Source organism: Danio rerio, chromosome 8 (genome assembly GCF_052040795.2).
Source record: "Danio rerio strain M-AB ecotype USA chromosome 8, GRCz13ab, whole genome shotgun sequence".
Classification (NCBI taxonomy): domain Eukaryota; kingdom Metazoa; phylum Chordata; class Actinopteri; order Cypriniformes; family Danionidae; genus Danio; species Danio rerio.
In genome coordinates, this window is record NC_141028.1 from 9,904,826 (window position 1) to 9,925,000 (window position 20,175).

Consider the following 20,175-nt stretch of genomic DNA (forward strand, 5'->3'; position numbering starts at 1 on the left):
TGGCACATAATTTAGTTTTTTAATTATAATCATAGTTTTTCTATAATTGCACTCATACCTGTATCCTGCACTTGCTGCTATTGCACTCCTGGGTAGAACTAAACTGCATTTTGTTGTCTTGTACCTGTACATCTAATTTAATCTAATATCAAATTTATTATATCTGAAAACAAAACAATGTTTTTTTATTTGTCTACAAGATGCCTCTTGATTGATATTTTAGATATTTGGTCTAAAACATGACAAAAACTCCAAGTAAGAAAAGTGTTTTATTTTTCACAATGTAATCCTGAACTGACATCTCTTTAAATCCGAGTTAATACCACAATAGAATAAAAGTTATAATTAGGATATTTTCCCAGTAATGATCTTTTAGTTGCTCAAGATAATGGCTAGAAACACTTCTCCTCTCTGAAAGAAACAAAATAACACTTTGAAGATGCTAAATTGCGATACATGGAATAATAATTTGCTCGTGGTTTCCTTAAAGCCACCCAACTGATAAATATTCAATTACTGAACGCTATTAGAATTTAACAGGAGATTCAGTGGGTGTTTCTGCAATCTATACAGCTCACTTTGCATTTGAAGCGAGCGGCTGCTTTAGGGGAGATTATTTTAGAAGCGCTCAGATATTTATTAATGGAAAAGAGAAAGCGGGAATATAAAAAATTAAACAATTCAACCGCGAACTGCTGCTTTTAAGTCTGTTTAAAAAAGTCCTCAAGAAGTTGTGTGTTTAAGGCTGATAAATCTGTGGTTTATCTCTAACAGGCCTCAGTACGCCCTCCTGGATGAGTGCACGAGCGCTGTGAGTATTGATGTGGAGGGCAAAATCTTTGAAGCCGCAAAGGATGCCGGGATTTCGCTCCTCTCCATTACTCACCGTCCTTCTCTCTGGTGGGTTTTGAATCGTATGAAAATGAACAGCACTTCGTTTATTACCAGAAAATAGCCATGTATTCCTGTTCCTGAATCCTAAACATAAGATTAAAGGGCTGGTATGATGGAAAACAGGATTTTCTGGCTGGTTTTGAAGTAGATGGTTTGATGTGCTATCTGAGTAGACATGCTTTAATATTCACAACACAAAAGTGCTGTCTTGGACCACCCAGACTAGTTCTCCAGCAGAGCTGTGATAATGGGTTGTTAAAGGTGCTGAATAGCATAGCATAAAATCATAAATAGGTGAAAACACCTTGGCTCTAGGCACAAAAAAAGAGTCAGGGGAATAGACTTTGCTTTATAATCTGTCTGAAAAACCAGCCACTTTCTACTTTTGAATCATGGGATTTAGAGAACGAGTGCAAGGGTGTAAGCAACTCTTTAAGCAATTCTGAACATACAGTTGAAGTCAGAATTATTATCCCTACTGTGCATTTCTTTCTAAATATTTCCCAAATTATGTTTATCAGAGCAAGGAATATTTCCCAGTATTTCCTATAATATTTTTTCTTCTAGAGAAAGTCTTATTTGTTTTATTTCGGCTACAATAAAATCAGTTTTTAATTTATTTAAAAAGCATTTTAAGTTTAATATTTTTAGCCCCCCTAAGATTTTTTTTTGATAGTCCACAGAACAAACCATCAATATACAATGATTTACCTAATTAGCCTAGTGTTAAGCCATTAAATTGCATCTTAAGCTGAAAACTAGTATCTTGAAAAATATCTAGTAAAATATTATTTACGGTCATCATGGCAAAGATAAAATAAATCCGTTATTAGAGATGAGTTATTAAAACTATTATGTTTAGAAATGTGTTGAAAAAAATCTGCTTTCCGTTAAACAGAATTTGTGGAAAAATATACAGGAGGGCTAATAATTCTGACTTCAACTGTATATAAGATCGCTTCCCACTCAAGAAAAGGATTCCTCTGTTCAGCAAGGATCAATTGGTTACATTAGTTAATTTAACTAAAGTCAGTGTAACGACAAGATTAAAAGCATTTCTTAATTTTAGGGGATGTTAATGTCTTTGTTAATAGCGAATTAAATATTAAAAACTAATAAAATTCACTTGTATTTTTTAAATTGTTTATATTATTATTTATAGCTATATTTTGGCTATTTCTCGCTTTCTTGATTTGAATACATAAATAACATTTGCTAGTGAGAGATCTTTCTGTTATTTTTTGTAATTAATCATCCCTTTGCAATGTAATTTTTTTAAAAACATTTGTTTAATTTTAACAAGTATAAACAATAAAGTAATATTAAAGCATTTTTTGGTTATTAGCATTGTTAAAATAATCTTTTTTGTAGCTTACTTTAGGTCATAATAACTTATATCCTGATAAAATCTTCAGCAATTAATAGTAATGAAAGTTTGATACCTATATCAATTTAATGAAATACATTTTAATACCAAGTGTAAACAGAGCTTTTGTTCAGAATAAATAAATAAATAAATTTAATATATTAATAAATTAAATTAAATATATTTGCAAAAATAAATGTAAAAATAATAAAGTAAAAAACATAATAATAAATGTAAAAATATGTCTTGTATTGTATAAATAAATTATAAAATAATTATATGTATATATATATATATATATATATATATATATATATATATATATATATATATATATATATATATATATATATATATATATATATATAATTAAATAATAAGAAAGTAAATACAACACATACATGTAAAATGTCTTTCTTTTTTTTTCTCCATAATACTGGAAAACTTTCCAAGAATTGTACAAAAAATTTATAATAATACAATATTATATACTAAAATAATTGTAAAAAATAATTAATAACAATAAATAATAATAAATGTAAATTATGCCTCTCTCTTATCTCTATAGTACTGGAAAGCTTTCTAAGAATTGTGTAAATAATAAAATAAAACTACATAATGATTAATGTAAAAAAATATCTTGTATTGTATAAATAAATTCTAAAATAAATTACATACATATATATATATATACACACACACACACACACACACACACACACACACACACACACACACATACATACAGTTGAAGTCAGAATTAATAAATTATTAATTATATTTTTCCCCTTATTTTTGTTTAACGGAGAGAAGACACATTTCTAAATGTAATAGTTTTAATAAGTCATTTCTAATAACTGATTTATTTTATCTTTGTCATGATGACAGTAAATAATATTTGACTAGATATTTTTAAGACACTTCTATACAGTTTAAAGTGACATTTAAAGGCTTAACTAGGTTAATTAGGTTAACTAGGCAGGCTAGAGTAATTTGGCAAGTAATTGTATAACGATGGTTTGGTTTGTAGAATATCGCGAAAAACAATTAGCTTAAAAGTGTTAATAATTTTGACCTTAAAATGGCTTTTAAAAAATTAAAAACTGCTTTTATTCTAAAAAAAAACAAAACAAATAAGACTTTTTCCAGAAGAAAAAATAACATTATCAGACATACTGTGAATATTTCCTTCCTCTGTTAAACATCATTTGGGAAATATTAAAAAAAGAAAGAAATTCAAAGGGGGGGGCTAATAATTTTGACCTCAACTGTATAAATAAGTAAAAAATGAATAAATACAATGATTTTATTATAATATAAATAATAATACATGTAAAATATGTTTCTCTATTATCTTCATAGTACTGGAATTGTAAAATAAATGTAAACACATGATAATAAATGTAAAAGATATGTCTTAGCTCTATAGTACTTTAAAACATTCCAAGAATTCATGACAAGCCCACGTGTGCAGTCATTCATTTAAAGCTGAACTTCTTCTGCTCAGGAAGTACCACTCGCACCTGCTGCAGTTCGACGGCGAGGGCGGTTGGCGCTTCGAGAAGCTGGACGCCTCCACACGTATCTCCCTGCAGGACGAGAAGATCCGACTGGAGACCCAGCTCTCAGGAATCCCCAAGATGCAGCAGCGGCTGACAGAGCTGTGCCGGATTCTGGGGGAGGACAGCAGCCTGCCGACCCCAGGGGACGAGGAGGAGGACGAGGAGGAGGACGAGAAGCAGACGGAGAGAGATGTACAGTCTGCTGGGAAAGAGAAAGACCTTATGGAGTGATTTGCAGGCAGATGACAGATGTGTGTTGCAGGCCAGGTGTGAGAGTTTGTGTGTGTGCATATATCTGCCTACATACAGTTGAAGTCAAAATTATTAGATTTTTATGTATGTTTCCCAAGTGATGTTTAGCAGAGCAAGGAATTTTTCACTGTATTTTCGATAATTTTTTTGTTTTATTTCGGCTAGAATAAAAGCAGATTTTATTAACATTTTAAGGTCAATATTTTTAGCCCACTTAAGCAAAATTCTCTTCTGATTGTTTACAGAACAAACCACTGTAATACAATACATGGTTTCCGCTACATTCATTCTTCCATGACAGGGCGCCACACGAAAATGTATTCCCACCAAGGCTACATTACATCTTCTCATTCAAAACATTCGTTCGTTCCTGTTTTTTTATAGCAAGTTATAATCACACCAAAATGTTTTAAAATGTAAGTAAATTAAAATAGAGCTAATTTTTTGTAATCGTAGTAGTACTGTGCGTTATTCATGCAACCTTTAAGTAGAGGTGATAAATGAATTGTTTCTTCAGTGCACCGCGATGCAGATGCAGACAATTCGATATTGGTTCAATAACAGATCCTAACCGATTATTACGTACTGACGTTATTTATCTTCAATGTTCGATGTCGAGGAATACTATGGCGAAGGAGGCGAGGGCGAGTAAATAAAACGCTCCTAATACTAAAAAGCAGATAATTGTGCACATTTCACTGCTTGCGAGTTTACTGGACAGTCTTTCATTGACACTAAAGAAAGTATACAGCATCAGCCGCAATTTCACTACTTGGGAGAAATGCTGTAAAACTCTCCCTCACTTTGGGCATCTGACCTGCTTGGGTGTTCGTGGTTCGTAACTTTTCCTCTCCTCTTGGCTGTTCAAGCGATATTTATGGATCCAGACACAAGCGTGCCTAAGGTGCAATTTTTTCCACTGTGTCTTATGGATTACCTGTGATAACCATGCATTATGCGCATATAAACTGTAACCCGGCTGACAAAATCGTATTACAAATAATATATTAATATATTCACAAATTTGAATACAATTTATTTCTTTTGTTGTGGAGAAAAAATCTTAATTATGTATGGAAAGCTTCGTCAATGCACCGAGATATCGAATTAAACCGAATCGATGGCATAATAATCGTAACCGAACCGTACCATGAGACCAGTGTAGGTTCACACCCCTACCTTTAAGGTTACATACTGACTGACTGACTGACTGACAGGGTTGTGCCATGCCTGAGGCCAGCAAACATGACATAGCTTTCAGTTATGATGAACACAGTTTCCAAAATAATAATTTATTTATTATTAATAATAATAATTTCTTACATTTATACTGTACAGCGCTTTTCTAGACACTCAAAGCACTTTAAACAATAGAGGGAATCTCCACATCCACCACCAGTGTGCAGCATCCACCTGGATGACGCGATGGCAGCCATATTGCGCCAGACCACACACCACACACCAGCTGATTGGTGGAGAGGAGACAGTGATGAAGCCGATTATGATATGGGGATGGTTAGGAAGCCATGATGGACAGAGGCCGGTGGGCAAATTTGGCCAGGATGCCGGGGTTAAATCCCTACTCTTTTTCGTAGGACATCCTGGGATTTTTATCGACCATCTCATCCGAAAGACTTTATTAATAAAGGTCTGTGGTTCTGCATTCAATGACTTTATCTGGAGTTTATAGCCGTTTCACTTTACTTCATCAATGCCGTTCTGTAGGTCTATTAGAGACATTCATAAATATTCCTAGCAAATCTAATAAATGTTGGAGACATAATCACTACATAAACGCACAAAATGCGCTTGTTTTTTCGATTGATTTAGAACTTCCAAATCAGTTGCCTAGGAGAGAAATGACTAGGAATAATAAAACACGAAAAACGGTCAAACTACTTGGTCTACAAACAAGTGTTTGTATGACTATACAGACAAAATAGAATAATATATTTTAAAAATATCAGTTTGCAACATCAAGCAGTGTAAAGAGCTGTTTTTAACATCTAATGCTGCGTTCACACCAGATGCGGAGGAAGTGTCAAGCGCGAGTGATTTACATGTTAAGTCAATGCAAATGCGCAAATAGATATCCTGCGCAATAAGGTGGCGCAAATGACGCGATTCGCGTGAATGAAGCAGCGCGTGATGAGCGTTTTGCGCAATTGATGTGCATATTGCATGTTGAGCGCAAATTGCTCAAGTTCAAAAATCTGAACTTTAATGGATATTTGCGCCGTGTTACCCAATCATGAGCTTGCTCTTTAGGGAGCCTGATTATGACATAGTGCCTGTTATTGGTGCCCTGGGGGAAAATCCTCCTGCTCGCACCGACAATAGTTCGACAGGGCTCAGCTCCTTTGGAAGGATCTAGTGGACTCAGACACAGCTACAAACGAATCAACACTGTTTTTCAGCCTTCATAAAGCACATAAACATGGCTATTCTCTCAATAAAATCTATGTTAGCCATTTAGCAATGAAGCTAGAGTCTCTGGACAGATAGAAGCCCTGCCCGAATTTATTTATGCGCAAATAGCACGATTTATTCGCGTCTGATGTGAACACAACATAAAAATGAATGGAAGTCAATGAGACTGGAAGTCTCGAGCTAAAAAGATTGAAATGGCTGTGCCGGCTCGTATGCAAAGAATATGGTGAATTTGAGAGCGCACAAGAAAATCTGTGCTTGAGCAGGGTATATTTGAGTGCGTGAATAAAGTTTTGTTGCCAAACAGAGGGAATTGGCTCACAAGCAAAGACATTTGCATGCTCGTATTACATGAATGCGATCTCAACTTGTGATATTGCGCTCACGATGTTTGAAAAATAACGCCATAGGTAGTTGGAAGATCCGTGAAAAAAGCCTGCCACCACAGCTGGAAATGATCCTAGAGGAAACACTGCAATAACTTATTAATTGCCCTAACTTGACTAATTAACCTACAGTAGTTAAGCCTTTAAATGTCGCTTTAAGCTGAATACTAGTAGCTTAAAAAATATCTAGTAAAATAATATTTACTGTCATCATGGCAAAGATAAAAGAAATCAGTTATTAGAAATGTTAGAAATATTAGAAACTATTATGTTTTCAAATGTGTTTGGGGGAAAACATTTACAGGGGGACTAATAACTCTGACTTCAACTGTATGTTTTAGATGCATGCATCAGGTTAATAATGTGTCTGGTGTTGGGAATCAGAGATTTAATCAGAAGCTGCTCATTTTTGTTTTGGTTAGTTTAAGGATGTTTGGTTCCGTTAACAGTTCTAGAACATTTGCATTCCATCAGTGATTCCGAAGAAACACGTTTATAGCATATGCAAAACACACATAAGAGAGACACCTTAAAGTGATAGTTCACTAAAAAAGAAAAACTATGTCATCATTTATTTACTCACTCTTTACTTGTACCAAACCTTTACAAGTTTCTTTCTTCTTACTCAAAAGAAGATCATTTGAAGTAAGCTGAAAACCTGTAACCATTGACTTCCATAGTATTTGTTTTGAAATACTATGAAAGTCAGGGGTTACAGCTTTTCAGATTTCTTCAAAATATCTTCTTTTGTGTTCAACAGAAAGAAAAAAAACGTATAAAAGTTAAATAATAATAATAATAAATAAATAATAAATAAAGGTAAATAATAAATATTACTTACTTTATTTATTATAAAGAGATGTTGTTTTATTTACATTTATTTTGGCAAGATAAATAAAGAAACAGAATGCAGAATTCCAATTCAAATGATTTAGAATGCAAAAAATATTTGTTAAGTTTAATTATAAGTTGTCAAAAAATCTATCTAACCTAGAGTTTCAAAAGTTTAAGAAACTTGTAGACTACTATAATTTAATTTAATCAATTAGAAAGAGACTTTTTTTAAACATTATTTGAGCAAGATAAAAAAACTAAACAAATAAAGCACCATATACATGGCAATTTGAACCTGCTCTTTCATCCAATAATTGTTATTGAATACAGTCTATATACTTCAGACAGATATTGACTTTTGCCACATTTAATTGAATGCCGACAATAAACAAATGTACTTTTACTCTGTTAATTAACAGTTATTTTTATTTTGTGATTCCTGTGAAGTCATTTCCGTTGATTTATGGTTGTGAATTGCATGACGGGAGCTTGATCTCTCCTCTGTCAACTTTTGAAGTTGAAAATTCAACTCTACAGTTTAACACGGTGACTTTTATTAGCTACATTTCCATCCACCTATTTTTATTTGCATTTCAAATATGCACAATAAAAATTGGTTGATGGAAATGGCAAGATGCACAACAACTTTGAAATTGTGCATAAAAACATATGAGCATAACTGAGTAGGATAAACTTTTTATTCGATAAGAAAAGATGCGCATAAACTGCGATGGAAACACTTTTACCACCCAAATTCCAGTATGCGCATTAAAAAAAAAAAGGTCATGTGGTTTTGTTACAGGAGATCGTGTGATGATAAAAATGTTTTACAGCTGAACACACTGTAAAACATCTGAAATGTTGTTTTGGTCATTCTAAAACACCTTAACCGTTTCAGTATCCGTTTCAGTACATCTTAATTGTTTCTGTAGGGTGTCATAATATTATTAATGACCTTCAGTATCAAGAGCGTCTATGCTCTGCGTATTACAACTTTACACGCCACCAGGCATTCTGTGTGTGTCGGCATCGTCTTCTAAGGTGCAAGCCATTTATTAAATAAGGAAAAGATTGACACAGCTTCATCTACTGCTGTAAATTGCATTTTTACTGTTGATATTTGGTGCCAGTTTATTAGGAAGTGGCGATTTTGTTCTCTTTGACTTTTTGGATGGAAACGCTGCTTTATTCGCACGTCTTTTATGCGATAATCCAGTTTTGTGCATAAATTTAATTCGCCTTTTTGGATGGAAACATGGCTATTGACATGCTAGTAGTTTGAAATAATATAATGAATAAGAAATAAAATATAGAGAAATAAGTCTGTGAAATAACAGAAAATATACTAGCAGTTTATTGCAATATTTTATGTACAGTTTTTGTAGCGTAATATACAACACCAACCCAAACAACATATTAAATTAAACTAATAAAAATATTAACAAAAGTCACTTTTTAAAACTTTTCAAGGTTAATAGTTGTTGGAAGAAAGATCAAGATCACATAATGCAATTCAAAAGGAGAAATACACAGGGAAAAATGAAAACACGAATCACAAAATATGCAAAACTGCTAATTAAGGGATATTTTTTACGGTGCAGTGCTGATATGGCAACTACTAAAAATACTGTACATTTGGTTATGGAAATATTTAACCAAATGTGTTAAAAATGTGAGCCTAAATCTTGATTTATAGTGTGACAGCAGGCATTTACAGTGCTCAGCATAAATGAGTACACCTCATTTTAAAAATAAATATTTGTATCCATTTCTCAGTGACTATATAGGCAATGTTGGTGCATTTAAACAAAACAGATTTATTAAACAAATATATTTATTAAAATAATATTTTAGTCACCAAACATATTAAGAAATTGAAAGATAGCACAATTACATTCATTCAAAATATTGCAAAAAATTCCCTTTTTTTTGCTTCTCTTCATTTATCCACTTTTTAAGTTTATATTTAATATTTTTCTCTAACACATAAATTTGAGTATAGTAGTTTTTGGACCGTTATTATAAGTTATTTTGTTAGATAAGCTCCAGATTTGTCTTCAGTACTGACTAATCTAATGTAATATGCACAAATATAATATTGTATAGCTTTCTAATAAAAATATGAATTTAAAAGAGAGATTTGTGAGGGGTGTACTCATATATGCTGAGCACTGTATAGGATCTTGAATTCAGCAGCATTGTTTTTTTAATAATTCTCTACTCTTAGAACTGTTACGGAATCAAAACCGGGATCCGTTTCCCATCTCTAGTTTGTAGACAGAAAATGCACACTTCAAAGCTTTTGTTAACTGTACACAGACAATGCGGAGAGAGTGTGTGCGTGTGTTTTGAAGGGGGGTGTTTGGCACACATCTGCCAGCTCCACCAGGTGCGGTCGATGATGAAAGCACCTATGAAAGCTGTTGGTGGAGCTCGTTATCGCTGTTCTCTGAAGAATTCTCTGGAAATCTGCAGGACCCAGGCGTCTGTGAGTGTGTGTCTTTAGGGAAAGGGTGACAGTCGGCTTTTGGGCACTGCTGTTTTGTATCTGTTGGTATTTTCAAACTTCTAAAGAGTCTCCATAAGTGCTGAAGCTCAAATCCGTGCCATTCTTTAATGTAGAATCTAAAAGGGTGAATTTGTCATCGCTGTAGATGGTAAACGCCTTTCGTTTTTATCCCGTACAAGGAGATATTTGGACAGTAAGCACACTTGCATGCACATGAGTGCGGTGTATGTGCGTATTTGAGTGTCCCAGTAGTGAAAGTATTTTACATTATATAATTGTGGTGAATTTGAGGTTATAATTTTGAAATGTAGCTTTTTTTAGTAGCATTAAATAATCAGGAAATAGTTATGGAAGCTTGTTTTCTATTGGTAATTACGACAATTCTTTGAGTTATTTTGCAGTTTTGAAAATTTCAAGGACAAAATTAAGAATTTTAAGATGTAAACTCGCAATTGCAATTTGTGAATGATTGCAAATGATTGAGAAATTAAAAAAACAAACAATAAAAACTAAGAATTCAAAGTTGGGAAATAAAAAATAAATCAGAATTAGAGTTGTATTTTTAGATCACACTTTACAATAAGGTTCATTAGTTAATGTTAATTAATGCATTTACTAACATGAACAAACAATGAACAATACATTTACTACTGTATTTGTTCATGTTAGTTAACGAAAATACAGTTGTTCATTGTTAGTTCATGTTAACTCATGGTGCATTAACCAATGTTAGCAAGCATGGACTTGGATGTTAATAATGCATTAGTAAATGTTCAATTATGATTAATTAAATGCTGTACGTGTGTGGTTCATGATTAGTTCATGTTAGTAAATGCATTAACTAATGAACCTTATTGTAAAGTGTTACCTATTTTTGTATTTAAAACTGTATTGTGAGGTGTAAATTCAGAATTCTGAGTAAAAAAAAGATATAAACTCAAACTTCCAAGACAAAAAAGTTGAAATTGCAAAGTAAACTAACAATATATATTTTTAAATAGTTTTAAATATATATATATTTTTAAATAACCCACAATTACCTTTATCTATTATCACTCGAAATTGCTAAATATTAATGTCTGAAATGAATTTAGAGGAAGTAAAACACAAAACAGTTAGATGTAAGCTTAAAATTTCAAGAAAAACGTCTAAATTGCAAGATGCAAACTCAAAATTCCAAAAGAAAAAAGTTCAAATCTTGAGTTTAAACTATGAATGCTGAGAAGGGGAAAAATCATAATTATAACATATAATAATAATGATAATAAAAAAACACAATTACCTTGTTTTAAATTGTTTCACTCATAATTCAAAATATTGGCTTCTTAAAAGAAATTCATTAAAGTCCTTCATTAATAAAATAGAAAATAAGGAATATAATCAATTGCAAAGGTGTACGCTTGAAATTTTTATGAAATCAAATGTACAACTTTGCCATTTCAAAAAAAAAAAGTGAATTGTGAGAAAAAAATTGTGAGAAAAAAATGTAAGGATGGGATTAAGATAACAGTTATTTTTAAAAATAGTGCATCACTCGTTATTGCAAAATAATTACTTCTTAAAAGAAATTCAGTAAAGTAGTTGTGAAGGAAAAGTCCAAATAAAATGAAAAATATAATTAATTGCAAAAGTGTAAGCTTGACATTTTATTGAAAACAATTATACAACTTTTCATTTTGCAATTGCAATGAAAAAAGTGTTAATTGTGAGATAACTTAAGTGCAATAATAATTAATATTACTAAAAAAACACAATTACATTTTTTTAAATATTGCATCACTCGTAGTTGCAATATAATCACTTATTAAAAGAAATTTCAGAAAAGTCTTTATTTGTGAAAACAACTAAACAAAAAAAAAAAACAAACGTGAAATTAAAATTTCAATAAAACAATTGAGAATTGCATGACAAATTCAAAATTCCAAGAGAAAAAACAAATTAAAATCTTAGGTTTAAACTAAGAATTCTGAAGGGGAAAATAATATTTATAATAATAAAAAACACTTTTTTTTTTTTTTTTAAAATATTGCATCACTCGAAATTGCAAAATAATAAAGGAAATGTACTAAAGTCCTTAATTTTGAAGGAAAAAATGAAAATAAGGAATATAATTAATTGCAAAGGTGTAAGCTTGTGAGAAAAAATACATAAATGTTAATAAAATAATTACCTTTATAAAACTTTGCATCACTCATAATTGCTAAACAATAACTTAAATTCAGAAAAGTCCTTAATTGTGAAGGAAAAGTCTTAATAAAATGGAAAATAAGGAATATAATTAATGATAAAAACAAATGGACAACTTTGCAATTGCTACATGTATGAAAAAAGTGCAAGAATTTGAATAAAAACACAATTACCTTTTAAAAACATTGCATCACTCATAATCGCAAAATATTCACTTCTTAAAAGAAATTCAGAAAAGTACTTAATTGTGAAGGGAAAAAGTCCAAATAAAATGGAAAATAATCAATATGATTAATTGCAAAGGTCTAAAAAAATGTAATGAAAACAAATGTACAACTTTGCAATTGCAATGAAAAAAGTGTCAATTGTAAGAAAAGCTTTGTAACTATAATAAAAAATAGAAATTGAGGTAAAAAAATGCAATAATAAAAGAATTTTAATTAAAAAAAATACAATTACCTTTTTAAAATATTGCAGCACTCGTAATTGCAAAATAATCACTTTTAAAAATTCAGAAAAGTCGCTAGTTGTGGGTAAAAAGTCCAAATAAAATCTAAATTAAGGAAAGTAATTAATTGCAAAGGTGTGACTTTATAATTTTAATTAAATAATAATAATAATAACAATATTATTAATAATTTGAATTGTGAAATATAATCTTACAATTACAAATTTACAAATGTGCAATTGCAAGGAAAAAAGTGAATTGTGAGATAAAAATAATGCAATTACCCTTTTAATTAAATCCATGCTAAAAAAAAAAATTCTTAAGCACCTTAAAAGAAATACTTTCACTTTAAATTAGTTCAATTTTTCACTTCAAATGAAATGAATCGTTCATCTTCATAAGACAGACACGAGTTTAATCTCAATCCCTAATTATGTCAATTAGTTGAGATCTTTTATGTTTTTTCTAATAATTAAAGTTTTATGCACTAATTTGTACAAAAAGCCAGCGGGAAGATTTGATAGGAATGTAAAAAATAAAAAGAGCCTGATTGTGTTGATCCGAGCGCAGGGCCTGAGGGAGCGCCGACGGACACGCCATGATTAAATCATTTTCTAATTTAGCCCAAGGTGATGCCGTCTAAAACCTGTTATTTGTATTGGTTGTAGGGTGATGACCACTAATAGTTAATCTGAACATTAACGAGACCTCTTCCAACTGAGACATTTCCTTACAATTTCAGCCCTTTATGTAATAATTCATTAAGTGCCTTTGAATGTTGGTGAGCTGACTTTAGAAGGTCAATCACATGAAAAGATGATTGTAACATTTAATTACTGCTCACAAAGCAATTTCCACGCAAAAAGACAATTCTGTCCACAACATTTGTAATATGATGTTGGTATTTCTCTTTTAAATCTTTAATATTGTGAGAGTTTATTATTTTTGCACAGTGATTTTTTTTGTATCCCGAACCACAAATGGATCTTTTCATTGCCATGAACCTTTGTAAGACTTTGGAAACTAACATTTGACACAAACCGTTTCTTGTGTTGTGTTTTCTTCTCTTTGATACGAGCGAATGCAATGTTATTGATTCAATATTGGAGCCTTTGCACATTTGCGTGAATTATTCAAAATGTATCGCTGCAGTTAAATAAAACATTTCCTCCTGAAAACATCTCTCGATTGATGCGCCGCCTTTTATAGCAGTGTTCCCTAAGCAAGAGGACTTCTGAACTTTCTCAGAACATAAACTCTCATAGATGGGTGGATGGATGGATTGTTTCAGAATGGCTCGATATGATAGATAGATAGATAGACAGACAGACAGACAGGCAGATAGATAGATAGATAGATAGATAGATAGATAGATAGATAGATAGATAGATAGATAGATAGATAGATAGATAGATAGATAGATAGATAGATAGATAGATAGATAGATAGATAGATAGATAGATAGATAGATGGATGGATGGATGGATGGATGGATGGATGGATGGATGGATGGATGGATGGATGGATGGATGGACGGACGGGTGGATGGATGGATGGATGGATGATGGATTGTTTCAGAATGACTGGACATGATTGAGATGGATAGATAGATAGATAGATAGATAGATAGATAGATAGATAGATAGATAGATAGATAGATAGATAGATAGATAGATAGATAGATAGATAGATAGATGGATGGATGGATGGATGGATGGATGGATGGATGGACGGACGGACGGACGGGTGGATGGATGGATGGATGAATGATGGATTGTTTCAGAATGACTGGACATGATTGAGATGGATGGATGGATGGATGGATGGATGGATGGATGGATAGATAGATAGATAGATAGATAGATAGATAGATAGATAGATAGATAGATAGATAGATAGATAGATAGATAGATAGATAGATAGATAGATAGATAGATAGATTGATGGATTGATGGGATGGATGGATGATGGATTGATGGAATGGATTGTTTCAGAATGACTGGACATGATTAAGATAGATAGATAGATAGATAGATAGATAGATAGATAGATAGATAGATAGATAGATAGATAGATAGATAGATAGATAGATAGATAGATAGATAGATAGATAGATAGATAGATAGATAGATAGATTGATGGGATGGATGGATGATGGATTGATGGAATGGATTGTTTCAGAATGACTGGACATGATTAAGATAGATAGATAGATAGATAGATAGATAGATAGATAGATAGATAGATAGATAGATAGATAGATAGATAGATAGATAGATAGATAGATAGATAGATAGATAGATAGATAGATAGATAGATGGATTGATGGGATGGATGGATGATGGATTGATGGAATGGATTGTTTCAGAATGACTGGACATGGTTAAGATAGATAGATAGATAGATAGATAGATAGATAGATAGATAGATAGATAGATAGATAGATAGATAGATAGATAGATAGATAGATAGATAGATAGATAGATAGATAGATAGATAGATAGATAGATAGATAGATAGATGGACATAGTTTGAGCAAAAAACTGAAAGGTTTGCTAGCTAGATCGAGAAAGATAGAAGGATTGATGGATGGAAGGATGAATGAAAGGATGAAACGGCGGACAGGTGTTGATTATTGCCCGGCGGGTGTCGCTGTGGTTCTGTGTTCAGTGTTTCTGCACCGCTCCCTCAGTTTCATCCCAATGGAAATGACTTTCAGCTTGTGTTTCAGGCTCTCTCTCTCTCTCTCTTACTCACTCTCTCACTCATCCACGTGTTGCGCTGCGCGTCTGTCGGTTCTCCGGGAAGTTCCGATGCTTCAGGAATAACAGCGCAGATCAGAGCCGGAGCGGGAGTCGCGGGCGGACCGGACTTTTCCATGTTTGACACACATAAACCGAACCCAGACTGCGCTCAAGTGTTTCTGCAGCAGGTAGACTGAAGAAACTAGCTGAACTGCGTAAGGTAAGACATATGTATGCACACACTCACACACACGCGTGTGTGACGTCACGGCGATACATTTGGCGTTTGATGTGACATTTGTGGTTTGATGTGAGTTGTTTGTGAGTCTTCAGTCAGTGCAGAGTTACACCACTTTCAGCTAACAGGTTAACTCTGATCAACCTGAAACAACACAACACACTACAGCTCATTTAGGATGCCAAGTCTTATTACTCAAACACTTTGTGTTTTATTTTAATTTATATTTTTATTCATTTTAGCAGAGTTAAATTGTTGCATCTGAAAGTTTTAGCTTAAAGTTACAGGTACATGACAACAATAATACATTAAATAATCTTTATTCTTGAATTATTGCAGTCTGTGTCAAATAAAAAGTCTTTCAAATTTAATAGAGTTTAAAAAATAGTTAATAATAATAATAATAAACAAAATAACCCAACTTTGGGTTTGTCCATACTTGACCCAACTCTTTATTTAAAAAAAAAAAAAAAAAACAAGTGTAAAGAGCAATTTGTTGACTTTACTTTAAATGAGCGAGTAAACCCATTGCCTTTAAAGCATTTAATTGACTTTACTTTAAAATCTGAGTAGACTCATTGCCTTAAAGTCATTAATTTATTTATTCATTTTCCTTCTGCTTATTGCCTTACTTATCAGGGATCGCCACAGCAGAATGAACCGCCAACTATTCCAGCATATGTTTTACACAGCCGATGCTCTTCTAGTCGCAATCCTGTGCTGAGAAATTGGCTTAAATTTCTAAAGTAAATTAACTATTTTCTATTATAAAAAATAAGTTAAGCCAACTCAATTGTTCCAAGCTATAACAGGTTTATCCAATCACTTACCAAAAAGTAACTAATCACTTTTTACATTGTATTAATGTAGTTTTCTGCTGGAATGATTCATTCACATAAAGTAATACAATATTTGCACATTAAAGTATTATAAGACGCCAAACCCATGTTTAAAAAGACACATACTGATTAATGTCCAGTCAGTACATGGTGCTTTACTTTTATCAGTCATATCTTATATTTGATATATGGGCCATACTGAATAATGTGAAGGGGTCAAAGGTGATCACCCATGGTGTTTAAGATGTAACATCACACTCCGAATGGTTAAACTTGCTGTTTAAGGTCTTTCTGGTGGTCATCAGATTGTTAAACTGATCCCAGAGGTCAAAATAACAGCTGCATTGTGCAATTACAACTGGTTAAAATAAAAACAGAACAACCATTTAAATATTAACACTAAATCTTGAATGATTTGTGCTTTATGTTCATTTTTGCATCCATATCTTGGATTTATCATTCAGCTGAGCTCTAGGTCTGGGAGGAGCACTTTTAGCGTAGCTAAGCATAAATTATTGAATTGGATTAGACCATTAGCATCTTGTTTGACTCTTCTGTACTGACATCGACTACAGTTAATACTGAGACCAATAGAAAATAAAAAGTTATCGTTTTCATAATTTGAATTGGGCTTTATTCATATGCATGTCCATTTTTTTTTGCACCCAAATCTTGAATTTAGGGGCATTTAATGATCCCAGAGTCCAGATTAGCAGCTGTGTTATGCAATTGCAACTGGTTGCAATGAAAACAGCATACCCATTTAAATCTTAACACTAAGTCTTGATTGAGTTGGGTATTATTCATATACAGGTCCATTTTTTTTGGCATTCATATCTTAAATTTATCATTTAACTGAGCTTCAGGTCTTGCAGCAGCATTTTAGCTTAGCTTAGCATAAATCATTGAATCAGATTAGACCATTAGCATCTTGTTGGACTGTTCTGTAGTTACATCGACGAAAAATAAAAAGTTATTGTTTTCTTAATTGAATTGAGCATCATTTATATGCATGTACATTTTTTGCATCCAAATCTTAAATTTAGGGGCATTTGATGACCCCAGAGGTGAGAATAACAGCTGCATTATGCAGTTACAGCTAGTTAGAATAAAAACAGCACAACCATTTAAATCTTAACACTGAATCTTGATTGATTTAAGCATTATGTCCATTTTTTGCATCCATATCTTGAACTTCTCATTCAGCTGAGCTTTAGGTCTTGCAGCAGCACTTGTAGCTTAGCTTAGCATAAATCAGTGAACCGGATTGGACCATTAGCATCTTGTGTGAATCTTCTGTAGTTACAGCGACGGAAAATGAAAAGCTATTGTTTTCTTGATTAAATTGAGCATTATCCAAAAATGGCAGTCCATTTTTTGGCATCCATATCTTGAATGTATCTTTCAGCTGAGCTCCAGGTCTGGCAGGAGCACTTTTAGCGTAGCTTAGCATAAATCATTGAATTGGATTAGACCATTAGCATCTCGTTTGACTCTTTTGTAGTTACAACGACTACAGTTAACACTAAGACCAATGGAAAATGAAAAAGTTATTGTTTTCTTGATTGAATTGAGCATTATTCATATGCATGTCCATTTTAGCACCCAAAATCTTGAATTTAAGGGCATTTAATGACTCCAGAGGTCAGATTAACAGCTGCATTATACACTTACAACTGGTTAAAATAACAACAGCATATCTATTTAAGTCTTAACACTAAATCTTGATTGATTTGCGCTTTATGTCCATTTTTTGGCACCCATATCTTGAATTTATCATTCAGCTGAGCTCCAGGTCTTACAGGAGCACTTTTAGCTTAGCTTAGCATAAGTCATTGAATCAGATTAGACCATTAGCATCTCGTTTGACTCTCCAGTTAATAAAAAGACCAATGAAAATTGAAAAGTTATTGTTTTCTTGATTAAATTGAGCATTATTCATATGCATGTAATTTTTTTGCACCCATATCTTAAATTTAGGGGCGTTTGATAATCTTTTTACTTTTGCAATGATTTCTAAGACATGTCAGACTAAATATAGAGTTTCTTTCATACATCCACATGCATTTTACTGTGTAATATGCAATAGATAATCTGGATATCAGTCCATTTCCATGTTACATACATAGACCCTCGTAGATGCAGAGCTCTCATGCTTAATCGGGTGCTCTGTAAGGCTCTTACGTTGGGAATAGTTTGCATTCTTGCACGCCAAAGTGGCTCAAAGTGTTTTTTTAAGCTCTAGTTTGTTCATTCATGATAAAATGACATTTCTTGTGGAAGTAATTAGGCGGCCTCAAAGCCAAAGAAGATCTTGTTGTTTCAGCGCTGTGAATGAAGGCAGACGTGAGCTTTGGCGTGTCAGCGTTTGACTCTCTCCACCTGTCGGTGCGCGTGCAGCAGATGCCACTCTCTGCACCTACAAGAAAACTTTAGTGCCTTATAAGGAGCGAGCGGTTTAGTTCAGAGAGAATGCAGAAATGGATCTGTCTGCATGGGAGATTTGTGGACTGTTCGCTACAGTGCAGAACAGAACAAAGAACTTGTTTACATATCTAAAGGAACACTTCACTTTTTTAGGATATCTGTTTTTCTTTTCACTGTACAGCTCTTCTAGTGTTAAACAGTGGAGTTTTATCATTTTTGAATCCATTCAGCTGAGCTCCAGGAGCACTTTTAGCTTAGCTTAGCATAAATCATTGAATCGGATTAGACCATTAGCATCTTGCTTAAATTAATAATTAAATAGTTTGACTTTTCTGTAGCTTTATCAACTACAGTTAATACTAAGACCAATGGAAAAAGAAAAGTTATTGTTTTCTTGATTGAATTGAGCATTATTCATATGCATGTCCATTTTTTTGCATCAAAATCTTGAATTTAGGGGCATTTGATGACCCCGGAGGTCAGATTAACAGCTGCATTGTGCAATCACAACTGGTTGCAATAAAAACAGCATACCCATTTAAATCTTAACACTAAGTCTTGATTGAGTTGGGTATTATTCATATGCAGGTCAATTTCATATCTTAAATTTATCATTCAGCTGAGCTCCAACGGCCTCATATATCAATGCTGTGTACGCACAAACTTTGCGTACACCAGATTTTACACTCACGTTTGGATTTACTAACGATGAAATTAACATGAGAAGGTGCGTTGGTCCGCGCCAACTTCATGCCTGGTGTACGTCATACCTGCCAAGAGTTTTTCCCGAGAGTCTCCCATAATTTAGACCCATCTACCGTATTGTTCTGTCTCCCGGAGAACTCCCGGAATTCCTCTCGCCGACACGTAATGTATGTTACGTGTCGGAACATCTGTCTTTGTTTTGGTTCTTTTAACCTACCCACTGTCAGTTTAGCCAATTATGTTTGAGCTATCTGTGTTGCCTTGGTGGAAGATAGCGTGTTTCATTCATTCAGTCAGGAAGGCTCTCAAAGCATGTGTCCGTGACCGAAACGCGACCTCCGGTGGACAGTAGCA

General features: G+C 33.0%; 2 protein-coding genes and 1 long non-coding RNA gene across 4 annotated transcripts in view; 2 read left to right on the forward strand and 1 right to left on the reverse strand.

The window, feature by feature from the left end:
* Positions 1–4,363, forward strand: part of abcd1 (ATP binding cassette subfamily D member 1) — a 36,667-nt gene extending 32,304 nt beyond the window's left edge. Inside the window, exons 9-10 of the mRNA XM_087263665.1 lie at positions 775–900; positions 3,768–4,363. Of these exons, the coding sequence (XP_087119791.1) occupies positions 775–900; positions 3,768–4,053 (412 nt within the window). The 3' untranslated portion in view covers positions 4,054–4,363. The remainder of the gene's footprint in view (positions 1–774; positions 901–3,767) is intronic.
* A 7,808-nt stretch (positions 4,364–12,171) lies between these two features.
* Positions 12,172–14,043, reverse strand: LOC147842563 (uncharacterized). The gene is made up of 2 exons (XR_015497590.1): positions 12,755–14,043; positions 12,172–12,535 (listed from the first exon to the last, which is right to left on the reverse strand). It is a non-coding gene; the product is annotated as an uncharacterized LOC147842563 (long non-coding RNA).
* A 1,580-nt stretch (positions 14,044–15,623) lies between these two features.
* plxnb3 (plexin B3) overlaps positions 15,624–20,175 on the forward strand; it is a 192,456-nt gene continuing 187,904 nt past the window's right edge. For both annotated transcript variants that reach the window (XM_087264222.1, XM_087264224.1), the window contains exon 1: positions 15,624–15,832. The gene's annotated coding sequence lies outside the window, so the exon portion shown is untranslated. The remainder of the gene's footprint in view (positions 15,833–20,175) is intronic.